Source organism: Rutidosis leptorrhynchoides, chromosome 2 (genome assembly GCF_046630445.1).
Source record: "Rutidosis leptorrhynchoides isolate AG116_Rl617_1_P2 chromosome 2, CSIRO_AGI_Rlap_v1, whole genome shotgun sequence".
NCBI classification, from domain to species: domain Eukaryota; kingdom Viridiplantae; phylum Streptophyta; class Magnoliopsida; order Asterales; family Asteraceae; genus Rutidosis; species Rutidosis leptorrhynchoides.
In genome coordinates, this window is record NC_092334.1 from 110,790,464 (window position 1) to 110,810,903 (window position 20,440).

Genomic DNA, 20,440 nt, shown 5'->3' on the forward strand with positions numbered 1-20,440 from the left:
ACGGTTACTAAAAGAAATTCATAACTATCGCAACGAGTTCAAAAAGCGGTTTTGGAGACATCTTCTCCCTTAACCTTCATTTGATAATAACCAGAATGGAGGTCAACTTGGAATACACACATGATCCTTGCAATTGATCAAGAGGTCGTTGATGCGGGGAAGAGGATATCGGTTCTCAACCGGAAATTATTTAGTTCACGATAATCCATACACATGAAAGGAATCATTTTCTTCTTAACGAATAGGTTTTGAGCTCCCTAGTTCCATAGGTATCAAGTCAAAATTCAAGTTATCCACCCAATAAGTTTAACGTACTCCCTCCGATAAAAATTTTCGGTACACAATAGTTTTCCGTTGGTCACTTGAATGGCCTAAGTAATATCTAGGGGGAAATGGTGGAGTGCAAAGGGTATGAGCCAAAGCCTTGGATACAAAACATTCATCGGCAACCGAATCGAATAAACAAGTAATATAAGAGTTGTTGAGGAGAAACGTACCCGTGACTAGTTCATCGTCACCTCGGGCATCCTTGGCATTAGTGTTGAAAGCTCCACTGCGTGTATTTATTTTGGCTTTATTCATTGGGCATGCATTTCTAAAATGGCCCGGTTGGCTGCATGTATAGCAAACACCTGATTTTGGTACATTGGGCCCCTTTTGAACGACGGGGGCGGTACATTTACAATCGCTGGCCACATGGCCACTTCTTTGACACTTGTTGCAAAATGGTTTGCCACATTCACCCAAATGATGTTTGCGGCACTTGTTACAATAAGGTAGGTTTCCGGCATACCCCTTCTTGCCACCGGGGGTGAAAGGCTTCTTGGTGAAGTCGTTGTGGTTGTGGTTGCTTGATTGAGAGGCTTCCTATTTTCTTTTGTTGCCACCCAATTGTTCCTCAACCGTCGGTGCCGACGCTCCAATTTCATCCACCATTTCTATAAATTGGCGGGCCATCGTTAAAGCCTCTTGTAGGTTAGCGGGTTTGGATGATATTACCTTGTGTTGAATGCTCTTAGGGAGGCCATTCATGTAAAGTTCAATTCTTAGGGATTCGGGAGTCATGAGGTTTGGACACATTAAGGCTAGTTCACCAAACCGTTGGTTATAAGCTTCGAGGTCATTCCGGACTGTTTGTAAATTTCTTAGCCCCTATTCAAGCCTTCGAGTCTCTTTGCACGGAAAATATTCGGAAATCATCCTTTCCCTTAATTCAGTCCAGGAGAGCGTGTGTGCTTCATCGGTACCCACCGATTGTATATACATGTTCCACCATGAGAGAGCAATACCGGCGAAAGTGAGGGTGGAAAACTTGACTTTGTCTTGATCCCGACAACCGCTTATGCTAAAAATGGCTTCCGTTTGTTCGAACCATCGGGTGAGAGTAACCGGTCCCCCGGTTCCATCGAAAGTGGGAGGTTTATACTCCATGAAGTTCTTGTAGGAGCATCCCTCGTTTGAATTACCGGCTCCATAATTGTTGTTATTGTTATTATTGTTGGAGGAGTGACCGGCCATGGCCGCATCCACGGCGGTGGTTATCATTCGTTGAAGAGCTTGTTCGAGAGTTTCGGGAGGGGTGTTGTGTTGACCTTGGTAAGCCATCGTTCCTTCATGACACAAAGATATCGTTGATTAGTATTCTCAATAATACTAACCGTGATATGGAATAAGGATACAGTGAAAATTTTCCTTGACTCGCCTTAAATTCTTTATGTCATAATGTTGGAATGTCCACATGAATCACCATAATATAATCCCAGCAATTATATTATCCTAATTCACGTATGCATTTAACATTGCTTCATAAAGTCAAGGTGGCGCGTCAATCAAATTAAACAACGTGCGATTAAGATGAAATAGAGTTACATGTGAATAGATGAGTTCGAGTATAAATGCACAATTAGTCAAGTAATTCCTGCTTCAAGTCTATATGCCGGTTGTAGTCTAGATTCACTAATGTACCCTATGACTCGGGGTCGACACCAATGAACTGTAAATCCCGACAACCAACGCTCTGATACCATCTGTAGCGACCCGACAAAATCGTCATTGACGGCGCCAACTACTTAGGTCCCGTTACGTGGTCATAAGTCTTTAAAATAACGTTTGACCAAAATATGTCGCTTCATTTCAAAAGTAAAGATTGTTTCCAAGTTTACAAGAATTGTTCAACTAAAAGTTACGTTACAAAGTTATGAGTACAAATGAAACCTATGCGACACAGTTTTAAATAAAGTCAAAAGACGCTCCATGTATGTACATATACTCGACATCCAATGCAAGTATCAAAATAATGAGCGGAAGCATGTATCACAAAACGTTCAAGGACCTGAGAAAAACATAGAAATCTGTCAACGAAAACGTTGGTGAAATCATAGGTTTAAGTAAGTAAGTGAGTAAATAAGTAAATTGAACCACAAGATTTGCAACATCGAAATAATAGTTAACCATTCTAAAATTTGTTTCACGAGCACCCAATTATCAATGCTTAACATTCCTTCCATACACCCCCATCACAATAGTGTTAGAACATACACTGTTTCTAGAAAATATATTTCATTCGTAAACGGTAGCGAACCGTCTGAATGAGGGTTTGTCAAACCCATATGGATCCATACAACATAAGTTCTCGCTTACACTCGGCAAATGTAACTAATGATAATCAAATTGAGGATTTTGTTCTAAACACGTATGTAGAATCTTTGTTTTCCTATACTTGTGTTCACTTAGTAAAAGAAACGTTTATGTTTTCTCATCTCAAATGTAAGTTCAAAAGAGTAAAAGTGGGACTATGATCTCACCTTGAGTGCAAGAGTAAAAAGATACTTCAACAAGTAACGTGCAAAGAACAAATGCTAGTCTTGACCTAAACAAGTAAGTTGTATCAATAACGGTAACTACGGTTAATCAAAGATGTTCAATTAGTCCTATGGCTCGTTACGACTCGATTATGTAGCATGTGAATCAAATTGTCAAGTTTCATGCAAGATACAAGTATAGAAGAAAGTTAGAAAGATTGCATAAGTATTCGGTTAAGTTTGGCTAAAAGTCAAACTTGGTCAGGTCAAAGTCAACGAAAAAGTCAACACGTTCGGGTCGGGTCCCGAACTATTTTTCTGAGGTTTTTATTCATATATAAGCATGTTAGAACAAGTTACATGTGAATCGGAGGTGCGTAGCATAGAAAACATTTTTCGTAAAAGTGTAGGCTTGGTCAGAACCCAAACACGGCAAATGCCGCGCCGCGACCAAAGAGTGCCGCGCCGTGGCAATCAACGTGATCTGATGCCTGGTCTGTTTCAATTTTATAAGTCCCAAACCAATTTTCATTTAAACACAAAACGCAAACCGTAAACTCTTATGACACGTATCTTATATCGTTGGAAAGGTAATTTGACGAGGAACACAACTACACACGTTTCATCAATCAAAAACATCATTTGCAAATATTGAGTTTCCAAATTAAATGATCAATTAATGCTCATCATTAATGCTTCAATTTCATAAATGCACAATTATGATTCGGGAATTAAATGCACACATGTGATACGCTGTTTCATAGATAATTACGCATACAATGCAACTAAACACTTACCAACAACAATTCATGGCATTCAATGCATCAAATGTTCACATTTAGTTCTATCAAACCCTAACCAACATCACCAAAATCAATAATCAAGTTTATGAAGTTTTCTAAAACAACCTACACATTAAATTGAAGCTAGTGATGCTAGTAACACAATTAAAACATGCACTTATAACATTTAACAACATTCAAGCAATCAAATCACCAAATCAAACACGCCAAAGTTCAAGTTCATGCTAGTTGCTTAAAATAACGAGATCTAACATATAAATCATATATTCATGTTAGACTTGAGCTATAGACACTAATTAACACTTTTATAAGTTAAAAACATCAAGAACACAAAATCTAGTGATTTTAGAAAGTTACCCAAATGAGATGAAATTGGTATCAAGTTGTAGAGGATGAAGAGAGGATTGCAAATATGTAATTTGTTTTGATGCTAGCTTCCAAAATCGAATTTTGATGATGAATTAAGGATTGGAAAGTTGAGAGAAAAAGTGTAAGTATGAAGATGGTGGTGGTGGTGAATGAATGGTGGGTAGGATACCTTGACTAGTTGACCTAGTTAAGAGTTTAGTCTCTTGGCAAGTTTAGTCCCTCAAGTTTGTAATCGGGTGCGGGAATTAATCGAACGAGTTATTTTGAATTATACGAGAGTATGGAAGATGTTATAATCATGTAATGAAAATATTAGGAATGTTAGCTAACGGAGGATACGAATCTAGATACGAAGGATATTATTAAAATAAAAAGACGGGCGTTAAAATAATTTAACAAAAAAATGCGGGATGTTACAAATGATAGGGTTTTGGTAATTATAATGATTTTTCGAAAAATCAAAAATCAGTGAAGTTGTTGGTAAGTATATTGCTATCGTGATGGAACATAAATGGTTCCCCAGTAACGATGGCGAAAGGGCAACGTATATATCAAGGTTATAATAAGGCTGTTTCGACTGAAAAGTCGAAGTTGACTTGCTGGAGCTGTGACAAAACTGACTACTTTGGAAAGGAATTGAAAAGTCATTTTAGCTAATAAATGCCAAAAGGGTCTGGCACGGATACGTGTTAAACTATGACTTTGGTTTTATAAGTTTTTCAGGTACATAACTGTGGGTAACATGTGGTTGGATCATCATCTCAATTGTTCGTTATTTGAAGTGTCTTCAGGAATTTCGAAGGGTTTGAACACAGATTGTAATTGTTAATAGGCATATGATATTCTAGCACAGTTTTGAAGTCAAAGTATAACTTTGAAAGATATAGGGATCTAAAAGTGATGATACTGGTTATATTTTAAATTGAATTCTGCGATTTCATGATTAGCATATGTAATTGAATTTGAATGAGTATGGTTGTTTTGATTTTTATAAGAGAATGTATATTGTTGAGAAAATAGTGAGTATAGTTGATGATTGCTGAATCAGATTCAAAGAATGTAACATATTAATTGTGAATTTATATATCTCTCGGGTATTACCTACCAGTTAAAAAAAATTCCACAATTAATATTTTGTACAAAAGAATTTTATTACAGTGTTTATGAAAATATATATGTATATATTCTCTTCAGATGTAACATAGATTTCAATGAGTCAATACAAAATTAAACTCATTCGAGTTATGGTTGAAACCAGAATTGAATAATCCCTTGAAGGCTTTAGAGATTACATAAGTATTTCTTCAATAATATTGAAATTATGAATCAATACTTCGTTTTTTGTTGAGATGTGATGTTGGTTTTCGTTAAATTCTTGTGAACTTCGCAAAGTACGAATGATGTTATCTGAAAAGTTTAGGTTACATCAATGATGAAGTGTAAAATCAAATATATACTTGATTTATTAGGAATTGGAATTTGTTGAAGTGAGACAGAGATTGTAGTTAACGATGGTTAAGTCTCGGGCGAAGGACGTACATCATTGCATATTTGTAAGATGAATTAACCGAGTAGTTAAGATTCACACACAATAGCTTAGCACGGAAAGATTTATTTTTATTTCAAAATAAAATATACATATAATTTCTTCAGAGGGAATGAGTTAATTCTTCATAACTCGATGATACAATATACGCGTTATTGATTTGTAATGATGTCCATAGTGATTCTTGAACTGACGAAGTTTGTGATGTTATAGGTGTTGTTGATTCTGATGTTGACTGTACTGACGATGCTGGTGACGCTGACGGTACTGTTGATGCTGTTGGTAAAACAAGTTTTGCTTGTTAATCACACACCATTTTTTTTAGAGTTTCTACTCTTCCTTCTATCATTTTGGTTTGCTTAACTGATTTATGGTTAAGGCTAGATTAGATAATCTCTAAGAATTTAGAGATTACATAATCGCCGCGGAATGTTTCTCCAATGAAGTTATGAGTTAATACTTCATCAGTTATTGTTATTGGTACTCCTTGGTATCTATGGTGTGTATGACGTTGATGCTCGTGGGACAGATTGTGAAGTTGAGGTTTACGACGTGGTTGTGGTTGGAGGTGGTAATGGTACTGTTAGCGTTGATGATGGTGGTACTGGTTATGCTGCTGGTGTTGCTGCTGGTGTTTGTAATTTCTGCACCATATTCTCCAAAGCCACTACCCGAGCGCGAAGCTCGTTGACTTATTTTATTACATCGGGGTGATTGTGGGTTCGGACGAGCGGATAAATAAAATCTAAAATTTGATGTAATATATAATCTTGACGAGATACTCTGGAAATGAGAGAGAAAATGGTGTTTCGGACAGGTTCGCCGATAAGTGCTTCAAGTTCTCCGTCAAGAGGGCAATGTGGTGGATGGAAAGGATTGCCTTCTTCTTGTCTCCAATGATTGAGGAGGCTACGAACCCATCCCCAATTCATCCAGAATAGGTGATGACTGATTGGTTGATCCATTCCAGTCTCACTGCTTTCAGAGCTTGAGTGAGATTTCATTTCGGAATCCGAGTGACTTGAACTGATGATAAATTCCATTTCGTACGATTGGATAAAGGATTTTTCGATATGAAATGATCTTCCGGCTATCGGATGGTATTCTAATTACATAGAATATCTATATGTATAGATTAAAAGATTTCGTAGATTACGGAGGAATTTGCGGGATATGTCAGGTAAAGTTTAAAGTAACAGATACGATAAGATATGATTTAGCAGATACGCTAGGATATGAATTTTTGTCTATACACTACTCAAGCAATTAATGTAGCAAGACATGTCTAGACTAATAATGATAAGCAGGTAATTTCCTAAGGATGATAAGCAGATAATTTCGGACTAGAAATGATAAGCAAAACTTTTGACATGCAGACACTGTCGAAGTCCAGACTCACTAATGCATCCTAATGACTTATCAGTTAGACACACTAATGCAGACCTGGTTCGCTAAGACTATCGCTCTGATACCAACTGAAAGGACCCGTTCATATACATTATAAACGCTTCTCAATAGTTGATTACATCGCGAGGTATTTGACCTCTATATGATACATTTTTCAGACATTGCATTCATTTTTAAAAGATAAACTCTCTTTACATCGAAAATTGACAGGCATGCATACCATTTCATAATATCCACTATCCAACTATAAATTGACTTAATAATAATCTTTGATGAACTCAATGACTCGAATGCAACGTTCTTCGAAATATGCCATGAAAGACTCCAAGTAATATCTTGAAAATGAGCAAATGCACAGCGGAATATTTCTTTCAATCCTGAGAATAAACATGCTTTATAGTGTCAACCAAAAGGTTGGTAAGTTTATTAGTTTATCATAATCATTTATTTCCATCATTTTAATAGACCACAAGAATTTCATTTCCATTTCTCGTAAATATACGTCCCATGCATAGAGACAAAAATCATTCATATGGATTGAACACCTGGTAACCGACATTAACAAGATGCATATACGAATATCCCCTATCATTCCGGGAAATCCTTCGGACATGATAAAAACTAATTCGAAGTACTAAAGCATCCGGTACTTTGAATGGGGTTCGTTAGGCCCAATAGATCTATCTTTAGGATTCGCGTCAATTAGGCGTGTACTAATTCTCAAAATTAGTGATGTTCCCTAATTCTTAGGCTGCCAAGCAAAAAGGGGCATATTCGGCTTCGATCATTCAACCATATAATGTAGTTTTGATTACTTGTGTCTATTTTGTAAAACATTTATAAAAATTGCGCATGTATTCCCAGCCCAAAAATATAAAGGGTAAAAAGGCAAATGAAACTCACCATACTGTATTTCGTAGTAAAAATACATATAACATCATTGAACAAGTGCAAGGTTGGCCTCAGATTCACGAACCTAAATTAAGTATATATATTTATATGCTGGTCAATATTTGTATAGCAATTTAGGTCAGGTCATAGTGTACCACAATCCTAATGCTCGAGTCTAGTATGCAAAAGTCAACAAAAGTCAATTTGACTCAAAATGATTTCCAAAATTTATACATGATTATTATATAGTTTAAATATCGTCATTTTATATTTTTAAATATTTTTAAAAGATTTTATTAGAGTAAATAATATAATTCATTTATTATTAAAATTTATATAATAAAAATATACTTTTATATATCTTAAGTAATAAAATTTATAAAGTTCATATAATATAATATGATAGGTAGTATTAACGTAATTATATTACACGTAGTAAAATATCTTTGTATTACATATTTATTTGATAAAATAACATTGATAATAATAATAAGCAAAACTTGTATTATTTTGTAATAATAATTATTATTATTCTATTAATAAAAATATCAATATTTATATTTACTAAAAGTGATATTATGAATAAACGATAATTCTAATTATGATAACTTTAATATTTACGATACTTTTTAATATTAAATTTAAAATAATAACTCTATTTAAAATGATAATAATAATGATATTTTATAATAACAATGACATTTATATTAAAATGATAATTTTCGTTAAAATGATAGTTTTAATACTAACGATACTTTTAATAATAATAATAGTAATAATAAGAACGGTAATTTTATCTAAATCAATATCTTACAATATTTTAATTTCATCATGATACTCATACTCATTATTTCCTAATCGTGTTGCTTAATAGCTTTTAATCGACTTTTATATCGTGTTTATAATAATGATAATAATAGTAATCAAAATAATTAGATGTTACTAATATTAGTTTTAATTACAATAATACTAATAATGATAATTACTATGACATTATTAACGATAATACTAATAATTATTTTAATGACAATATAATAATAATAATAACAATAACAATAACCATTTTTAAATAATGATATATATATATATATATATATATATATATATATATATATATATATATATATATATATATATATATATATATATATATATATATATATATATATATATATATATTAATAATAATAATAATAATATTAATAATAATAATATTAATAATAATAATAATAATAATAATTAGATAATAATAATAATAATACTAATTATAACTTTAATGATAATAACGATAGTAATAATAATAAAAATAACAATTTTTAATGATGAATCCTTTTATTGATAAAGATGATAATAATAATAATAATAATAATAATAATAATAATAATAATAATAATAATAATAATAATAATAATAATAATAATAATAATAATAATAATAATAATAAGATAAAACTAGAACGACGATAATAATGACGATAATAATAATCATTTTTAATAATAATATAAAAATTCGATTGACTATAACTTCAAATCCGTTCATCGAAACCATTCGATATCTAAAGGAAAAGTTCTTAATTTTTCGCTAGCTTTCCAAAGACATGCATATCTTATACCTTATCTCAACCGCATATATAAATAATTCAGGATTCAACATAACCTAACTAAAGGCAATATCAAAAGTACAAATATGCATAATCCTATATACTCGAGCACTAGTCAGGGATACACTATTAGTATGTAAAAGTTAAATTATGAGTACTCACGTATCAATATTGAGATTCAATATTGCAGGAAAGGTACGTAAACGTAACGGAGACGATAAACACTAGATTGACCTCACGAGCATACCCATGAACATTACCCATCACCTCCATAGCTATAACCCATAATTTCCTTAGCCCTATCCCGCTCACAAAACGTGTTTTGAAATAACTCACGCGTACCTCTTGTCGTAGTATTTTATGTATAATACTGATAATATTACTACTAATATTAATATAAATAGATTAATAATAATAATCTTTAATAATAAATAAAATATTAAATTAAATAAATATTACGGAGTAATCAAGGAGATAAATGAATATATGAATTGTGAAATCAACCAAAACGCGTTCGAGATTTATAGAATGTTTCTGGGACCCATTAACTCTGAAATTTTGGAGTGATGAAGGACATGAGAACCGCAAATTGCGGCCTAACTTCGCACATCGAGTAATACAATACATGAACGTCCACTAGTTTTTATATATATAGATTTTATAATATATTTAATTTATATAATTAATTAAATATTATATTATATTTACGTACGTAGTTAACCTGTAAATTTAGTTCCAATGAGTCGTATGTTGTCACTCAACTTATGTACCACTTTCGGTTTTTCGAACGCACTTTCGTACGTTTAGAAAACTAGCATTTTACGTTACGCGACGTGTACTCTTATTAATAATTTGACTTACTCATCAATAAATTACCTTTTTAAAAAATGTATTTGTGACATCCTAGTTATGGGCGTAGATGAAATAGGTATATTGTGTTATTTTTATTATAATTTAAATACGATATTTAAATTATGAGTAATTTAATTGATTTAATTATAAGGAGTGAAAGAATAAATTATGAGTTGATAATTTATCATGTGAGCGTAAGAATGTGCTCGTGACGATGATCACATAAAATATATGTTTTTGTGATTTGGACTTCATTAGGACTGCCTAACAAATACATTGTGTTTCAGATCACGGATATAATACGTGTATATTAATTGTATTTGGTGACTAATTCCTTTGTGGTTTACTACTGGCTAGATATTTTTATTTGACAAAATTCAACACAAGGACCAACCAATTAATGCCATCTATCCTTGTTGTTATTATCATTTTCAAAGAAAAAATAGAAGTATAATAAAGTTGAGTGGGGGGTTTGGTGGATGCTTACGTATTGCTCCCTGGTTACTTAACTTTATGTGTGTCAATTCTCCATTTATTGATAATAACACATACATACACAAACGCATAAACAAATATACCTTTAGTTCTATTACGATCTTGGATTATATCATGATAATCAAGAAGACTATTTTTGATAAAATTGGTACTACGAATCAGACAACAAGAACAAGGTATATATTTCTACATATAATTTTATTAGTTTTTGCAAGTGTTGTAACAAATCACACACATGCGCATATACATATGCATCTTATGATCTTGATGATTTAGATTAAAATATATATTGATATTTTTATTTGTGGACTAACATGAAACAACATACATATATTTAGATGTATGTGATTTATGTGGATTAACAGTGAGATTTTATAATTTTTGTACAAATACGATTAAATGATTAAATCTAGCTATATATTGTTTAAATATTTAGATTGATAATGGTTATAGCTTGGTTATGAAATAAGCATGATTTGGTTATGCTTGATTTGTATTAAAGTTGTATAAATGGTGATTTAAATTTTAGGGTTCATGTTTGTATAAATTGGGGATTGTGGTACTTTGATCCTAAATCTTGTGTATAAGTATTAGATCTTAATGGGTTCATGTTTATATTTGAAACGGTCTGTATTAATAACGTAACACCAGTGAATCATGTAATCATATAATTATGTAATTAATATATGATGTGTAAATTATGAAATCTTCCGCTGTGAATGTCTTTAAAAAAAAACCTATGTAAAAAGTACGGTGTTACAGTATTTTATAAAATTGAGCGTTGTGGTCATTTGCTTCTATAAATCCGTGACTCGTTATTTATCAAAATATATTATTTTAAATCAGGACGTTTTATGACTAAGTTATATATATTTATATTTTCATTTCAAAATATAAATTTGAACTATTTACTTAATATAGTCTTTCAAAACTAATGTCATTCAAAACTTATATTTTTAGAAATCGTTTAAATATTAAAAATTACTATTTCGTAACTTTTGTATTTTTAAAGTTTTAAAATTAATATACTTCATTTATCTACAAACGTTCATAAAATGTTTTAATAACCAAATTATTTTATATTCAAAAATCATTTTATTACAAAGGTTATAATAGTAGAAGTTGTTTATGTCATAAGACGTTTTTAATAATAAAAGTCTATTATATCGAAAAGGCGTTTTCGTTTAAGAAAGTACAATCATATATGAATCATATCAGGTTTCAGGGTTTTAAATTTCCATTTTTAATCATGACTCGTAGGATTAAGTTTAAAGGAAAAAATCAAACGTATGGAATCATCTTAATGTAAAATGTCGATCTATTTAATTTGTCAATATCTATTTCCTAATTTACCTATATTTCCTAATTTCACTTTCACAATACATAATATGAAGGTCAATTAATTTATCTTATCTAAAGTCACGAGGTAATTATTGTAAGGCATGTATTGGAACTTAACAGGAATTTCCACCAATCTGACTTGCTTCTCGATACTTGACACTTTTGTTCTTACTTGTAAATCACTTTACCATTTTCCGAATACCTTTAAAAAGGAAAGTTTCCTAAATCAAAGTGAACCTCCTAATAGGGACTCGTAGCCATAATTCAATGTATCTAATAATTCAATCATTTGATATTATCTTTTAATTCCGTCGATAAACACATTGAAACAAATACGTTTATGTAAAGTATTATATGTTTAATACTTTGTTAATGTTTTCAAGTTATAATATATACATATATACATATATAATCATATCGGTTCCTATAATGGGTCGTGAATCTTTGGAATTTGTTCGTGGTTAAATGAATGAATGAACACAGTTTAAACTTTTTGAGATTCAACTTACAAACTTTGCTTATCGTGTCGGGAATATATAAAGATTAAAGTTTAAATTTGGTCAGAAATTTCCGGGTTGTCACAGGTCTTTCAAGCAGACACCAATGACGGGTTGCTAATATTCGTATCTTCCAAGCACGGATGCAACAGCTGGAGTAAGACGGAACGAATACTAGCGGTCTAAGCATAATATCTGTTTTTGTTATACTGATTCTCAATGGCCCATTTGGTCACTTAGACCATTTGTAATTGTGATAGGCATTTGTTACTCGTGTTTCTTGCTTTTGTGCACTTTTTTGATGACTTGGACATGTTTCTTTTTTTGATAGAGTAGTGGTGGTGTTTCTTTTAGTGAAATGCTGAGGTGACATTTTATTTTTATTATCTCAGTTTTACTAATTTGTTTTATATTATTTATAGTTTTTAACAAATAAAAATAATAAGAATAGTAATACCATTTTATTATTATTATTATTATTATTATTATTATTATTATTATTATTATTATTATTATTATTATTATTATTATTATTATTATTATTATTATTATTATTATTATTATTATTAACATGATTTAATAATTTTTTTAAACAATACATTTATCAATAACATAAAACGATTACATTTTTTAAAAATAAACTAAACATAATTAAACTAAACAATTAAAAAAACAACGTTATTAGAAATAAGAATCATCCGAGTAAAACTTGCCGTCGGTGTCGTATTGTGGCCCGAATGGTACATCCTCCATATCATCATCATCCACAACATACTCGCTTTCATCTATGAATTCGATATACAACACAACTTTTTCGTCGTGTGTCACTGCTCGGCCAACCAGGTTGTACCAGTCTTCATCGTCTTCAAGAACTTTGGCCGGAAGGTTTTTGTTTTTGAAAAACCATACCTGTTTGTGGTAAACAGGTATGTCTTCCTTTAAAAATGCAAGTACATTCGGTAACACCAAATTGCGCACCTCCAAAGAGTACTCATTTTTATCACCACCGGAATACGTCTTCACTTCGCGTTCTGAGAACTTTGCAATTCGAACAACTGTGATCACCATTTCATTAACAATTTTGTGATTACAGTGAAAAATGTAATTGACTCTCTTTTGTGAACAAAACCCTAATTTCTGTGTGTAACTGCCTAATGACCTAATCACAGCGATATAACAGAAAAGATTAGATATTTATAGCCTGGACCCTTATAGATAACATATTTACATTTTTGGACCCAAACATTATTTATCTTGGCATTTTGCTGATGACATTGACTTCTACACCTTTGACTGATGTTGAGTACGTCTATACTCCCCCTCAAGTTTGGAATTAGTAGGATTGACAATTCCTAACTTGTGCAATAATCGATTTTGCTGATCCACAGTCACTATCTTGGTAAAAACATCAGCTAGTTGGGACCCGGTATGAACATATGTAGGTTTTACAGCACCATTTTTGACCTGATCTCTCACATAGTGACAATCAACTTCAATGTGCTTTGTTCTTGCATGAAAATAAGATTAGCAGCTATATAAAGAGCTGCTTGATTATCACAAAATAACTGAACAGGACCCAAATCATTTAAGCCAAGATCTTTCAACAAACTGACCATCCAAGTGATTTCACAACATGTTAAAGCCATAGACCTGTACTCTGCCTAGGCTGATGACCTTGACATCACATTTTGTTTTTTTGATTTCCATGAAACTGGAGAATCTCCAAGTAAAATACATTATCCTGTGGTTGAACTTCTTGCCATAGGACAACTAGCCCAATCTGAATCACAAAAAGCTTTTAGTTCAACTGCAGAATTGCTAGCAAGTAAAATACCTTGTGCAGGAGCTTGAAGCAAATATCTTAACAAGTGTTTAGCTGCTTGATGATGAACAGATGTTGGTGTTTGCATGAATTGGCTAAGAAGCTGCACACTATAACATATATCTGGTCTTGTTATAGTTAGGTAAATAAGCTTCCCAATTAGCCTTCTATACACTTCTGGATCAGCTAATGGAGTACCAATGTCAGCCTGCAATTTAGTGTTAGGATCTAAAGGCAACTTGTATGGTTTGCATTTTAACACTCTATATTCTTTAAGCAGATCCATAGTATACTTTTGTTGACTTACAAATATACCTTGTTTTGATTTTGACACCTTAAGCCCCAAAAAATAACTCACAGTTCCAAGATCCTTCATATGAAAATGAGTTTTTAATTGCTCTTTGAGAAGGCTTATATGAGTCTCACTGTTACCAGTAATAAGAAGGTCATCTACATACACTAAAATAGCTGTAAATTGTTCCTCATCCTTCTTTATGAACAAAGAATAGTCAGCTTTAGACTACACATATCCAAAACTTAAAAAAGCAGAAGATAACTTTGCAAACCACTGTCTTGCTGCTTGTTTTAAACCATAGAGAGACTTCTTTAACTTGCAAACCTTGGATTTATCAACTGGAATATCTTGTCCAGGCTCCCCCTTTCCAGAATAACCCAATGGCATAGTCATATAGACTTCTTCAAGCAAATTACCATGTAAGAAAGCATTGGACACATCCATTTGACACAATTCCTAATCAAACATGGCTGCCACTGCTGACAATGATCTTACAGTCACCATTTTTGCTGCAGGAGCAAAATTTTCTTCATAATCTATACCTTGCCTTTGTCTATTTCCATTTACTACCAGCCTAGCCATTTTTCTGTCAATAGATCCATCTGCTTTTAGCTTTGTTTTGTAGATCCAGTGAAAAGTGATTGCCTTCTTCCCTGGAGGTAAATCATTTATTTCCCATGTACCATTTTCTTCTAATGCCTGTATGTCTGAATTCATTGCATCACACCAATCTGGATGTATTATGGCTTCTTTGAAATACTTTGGATCACTATTAGTCATTAAAACTGTGACATAAGCTTTAAACTTATCTTCCAGGCATGGTGAAGACACTTGATTCACAATTGGAACATGTGACAATTTGGCTTGACTGGATGGCAAAACATAGTCTTTATGCCACACAGGAGCTGCAGAAGTCGTTGATGATCTTCTCAAACCACTAGAAGTAGTTGTATTTATAGTATTAGTATTTGTAATTGGATCATCATTGGTTGTACATAGTAGAACCATCATTTGTTGTAGTAGAACTGACATTGACTTCTGCATCTCTTATTATTTCTTGCATCACAGGAAAATCATAATCTACTTGAACTAAAGATATATTAACTGGCATAGGCTTTAGAAACTTTTGAATTGAATTACTGGAGTATGGAAAAATATGTTCATGAAACAGAACATCTCTAGACACAAAAGTACTCTTGGTTAGCAGATTTAACAATTTGTATCCTTTTTGATGAGCAGGATACCCCAAAAAGACACAAGTAACCCCTTTTTCACTAAATTTATCAGTGTTTCTAGAAGGATTACTTGCTAAAGCTAAACACCCAAACACTCTTAAATGATCATATGTAGGAGACTTGTTCAGAAGAATCTCATAAGGTGTTTTGTTCTTCAAAACTGAAGAAGGTATTTTGTTAATTAAGTATACTGCGATCAAAACACAATCACCCCAAAACTGTAGTGGAAGATGTGCTTGAAATCTTAGAGCTCTAGCTATTTCTAAGATATGTCTATGTTTCCTCTCAAACCTGCCATTTTGTTGTGGCCTATCAGGGCATGACATTTGTTGAATCACCCCATTTGCAGACAACAACACCTCTAAACTACCCTTTATAAACTCAAGGGCATTATCAGATCTAACAATTTTGATCTTCTTTTTAAACTGATTTTCAACAAAGGCCATGAATTTTTTTGAAAACTTTAAAATAATCACTTTTATTGACAAGCAAATATATCCATGTTGCCCTGCTACAATCATCAACTAGAGTCAAGAAATATATGTACTTTCTTTGTGTTGGAACTTTATAAGGACCTCATATGTCCATATGCACAAGATCAAAACATTCATCAAAATGTGAATCACTAAGTTGATAAGGCAATTTTGTAAATTTTGCCATGGGACAAGACAAACAAACTTCTTTATTTTCCACAATTTGCTTGGATGAAACAGAAGGAATACATTTGAGTTTTGAATCAGATATATGCCCCAGCCTATGGTGCCAAAGGCTATATGACAACACAAGTCTGCTAGAGTTTGCACTACAACCTTCTTTTATAGAAAACAAACTAGAAACATCAACAGACTCAGATATCAAACTAACCATTTTCTTGTCTATTTGATGCAGAGGAACATTCATCAAATAGTACAGATCTTCTTTCCTTTCACCCGGTCCTATCACTTTCTTGGTTGTCAAGTCCAGAATTACACAAAATTGAGAAAAGAATATTACCACATAGGGTTTATCCTTAGTCAATTTTGGTACAGAAAACAAGCTGAACTTGAAAGAAGGTACAACAAGAACATCATTAAGTTCCAGTTGATTATCTAATTTTGCTTGCCTAATGTGTGATATAATAGATGTATTGCCATCAGGCAATCTTATTTGTGGTTTAAACATAACAATTTTCAAATCTTTTAACTTGTTAGTAACAGGTGTCATATGATCAGTGGCTCCTGTATCTAGTATCCATTGAGTGCATTGGTTACCACATAATGATGTTTTAGTAGTAATACCTGCAAAACGATGATCAATCTCATCACTAAAATCATCTGCTTGTGCACCAGATTGAGACAACTGAGGCAAACACTTTAGAAGTTGTTCAAACTGTTCAGAAGTAAATACAACACTACTTCCTTGAACATTAGCAGCAGTCTTCTTTGTTGCAATGAAAATACCTGCAGGTTTGACTTTGTTGTTTGAAGACTGTTTACCATTGAACCTGCTTTTGTAGTGCCATGGAGGATAACATATCCTTTCCCAACACTTTTCGGGTGAATGCCCTTTATTACCACAAGTAGCACATTTATCACTCGTCACTAGTACCACCAAACTTATCACTAGCACCACCAAAACTAGTTTTACCACCAAAACCGACCTTACTATACAAAGCAGTTAATGGTGTATCCTAGAGGAAACACGCATAAAGGCACCATTTTTATACAGAAAAATGGATCAGGCAACATAAAACATAATGAAATTTGGCAATTTTCAGTGATTGCCGCTCAGCGTTTAACAGGCCGCCCAGCGTCAAGCGTAAGCCCTGCAGGCAGCTTCTATGCATAAGCCCTTTAACTCAGCGCGTGAACGGCACGCAACCATGTCTGCACATGCCACTGACATTCCAGATACTTCATGTAACAGAACCATTCAGTGATTGACACGTGTATCCCGTGAATTTCGGACATTCTACGCCTATAAATAGACCCCCTGGGTCACCACATTTCATATCATTCTGATCTGAACTTCAGTCAGAGAGAAGTACACTTTCTCTCTCACACAGTTCTTTCTCACTCTAAAGTAACATTAGCCGCTTAGCAGCAGTACGCTAGATGGATCATTACAGATTGATCCACAGATTGATTGAGGCCACCCCACAGATCTTACATCTGTGCTCCGGGTCTGCAGAGATTATTTCTCGAGGGCAAACAACAATCAACAGTATACGCCACACGCTGAGCATCTATTGTCTTGTATTGGTACCTTACAGCCGCTATAGGGAAAATCATACCAACATATGGCGCCATCCGTTATAAATAATCACTCAACTTTCAAGAGCACCAAAAGGCGTAATTGTCATATAGCACCCATTGAAACAAACATGATACATTCATGGCAAGCCGGACAATGGAGAAAAGCAGAAACATTAGAGGACTGGAAACAAGAAATGATTGCTTTTCCTTCCATGTTTAACACCAATCCATCTGACGCTCCTGTAGTGATTGAAGCTCGAATAGAAAATTGTGTTGTTGGAGGAATATATACTGATACCGGAGTAGGAGCAGATATCATGTATGAACATTGTTTTATACAACTACCGGACAGAGTTAAGGAAAAGCTAAAGGACACATTTGTTCCCTTAGCAAGTTTTGCTAATGATCCGTCATGGTCAGAAGGAAGCATAGTTTTAGAAGTAGTATTGGGAAAAATGCCATTTAAAAGAACTGCTCATATCGAATTTTTGGTTGTGAAAGCAAATTCGCAGTATAATGCCATTTTAAGACGATCAGCTATGATGACATTCGGAGCTGTGACGTCAACAGTACATGGAATGATGAAATTTCCCACACCGGCTGGCATCGCCACGCTGTACGCTGAACGGAGAAGACCAATAGAATGTGTACAAATAAACAGAACAGCTGTTAACCCAATCATTCATGAAGATGGGTCAATATCACCAAATCCAGAGTTTTCAGATCAGAAAATCATAATTGGAAACACAATAGCAAAAGAAACAAAAGAAAAGCTTTACAAAATCTTAGCCACAAATTTGGATTTTTTTTGCATGGCAAGATTCTGATATGACTGGAGTACCACGTCATGTAGCTGAACATAAGTTTGGTGTGAATCCTAATATCCCACCAGTGTGTCAAAAGAAAAGAGGCATGGCTCCAGATCGAACAAAATTTCTCAGAGAAGAAGTTAAAAATTGGTGGATGCTGAAATATTGAGGGAAGTAAAATACCAGACATGGGTAGCAACCCGGTTATGGTAAGAAAGACATATAATTAATGGAGGATGTGTGTAGACTTCACAAATTTAAATAAAGCATGTCCAAAAGACAATTATCCTTTAGCAGAAATAGATTGGAAAGTGGAGTCTGTAAGTGGGTATCAGTTTAAATCCTTTTTGGATGCATTCAAGGGATGTCATCAAATCCCAATGGCAATAGGTGATCAAGATAAAACAGCATTCCACACACCAGATGGAATTTTTTGCTATATCATGATGCCTTTCGGATTGAAGAATGCAGGGGCAACTTACCAGCACGTAATTGATAAAGCATTTAAAGATCAAATAGGTAAAAATGTAGAAGCCTATGTTGATGACATTGTTATCAAGAGCCATACAGAAGACAGTATGCTCAGAGATACTCTTGAAACGTTTGAATCATTATGAAAGGTCAATATGAAATTGAATCCTAAGAAGTGCACTTTTGGTGTAGAAGAAGGCAAATTCTTAAGTTATATTGTTACAGAGAGGGGAATCAAGGCTAATCCAAAAAAGATTCAAGCAATTGAAAATATGGTATCTCCTAAAACAAAGAAAGAAGTTCAAAGCCTGAATGGAAGATTGGCAGCTTTAATAAGGTTTCTATCAAGAGCAGCAGATCGATCACTAGGTTTTAAAGAGCTGTTTGAACAAAAAAGATTTTAAATGGACAGAAGAAGCAGAAAAAGCTTTTCAGGATATTCAGCAACTCTTGAAAGAATTACCTACTTTAACTGCACCAATAGAAGGAGAAACGTTAATTTTGCGTTTGGTTGCTTCCGCAGAGGCCATCAGTTCGGTCTTGATCGCAGAACGGAAGGGAATACAAATGCCTATATACTTTGTCAGTAAAATATTGCAGCAAAGTGAAGTTAACTATCCACCAATTGAAAAATTGGTGTATGCTTTAACATACACAGCTAGGCGACTCAGAAGATATTTTCAAGCACATTCAATCCTAGTAATGACAGACCAGCCGATAAAACATATTTTGAGAAATCCAAAGTCATCAGGACGACTAGCAAAATGGGCAATTGAATTGGGAGAATATGAAATAAAATTTTCGCCTCGACATGCAGTTAAAGGTCAAATTTTGGCAGATTTGTTATTAGAAACAACAGAAAAGGTCGATCATTCGCAAAATGTTAAAGATAGCAATCATGTTTGGGAGTTGCACACTGATGGTGCATCAAGTGAGGAAGGTGTTGGTGTAGGGTTAGTACTTACTAGTCCA

The 20,440-nt window shown here is 33.3% G+C and overlaps 1 protein-coding gene across 1 annotated transcript; it reads right to left on the reverse strand.

Moving 5' to 3' along the window:
* Positions 1 to 14,338: 14,338 nt before the first annotated feature.
* LOC139888172 (uncharacterized mitochondrial protein AtMg00810-like) lies at positions 14,339 to 15,163 on the reverse strand. The gene is made up of 2 exons (XM_071871202.1): positions 15,044 to 15,163; positions 14,339 to 14,944 (listed from the first exon to the last, which is right to left on the reverse strand). The coding sequence occupies exons 1-2, from the start codon at positions 15,161 to 15,163 to the stop codon at positions 14,339 to 14,341; spliced, it is 726 nt and encodes a 241-aa protein (XP_071727303.1).
* Positions 15,164 to 20,440: the final 5,277 nt, after the last annotated feature.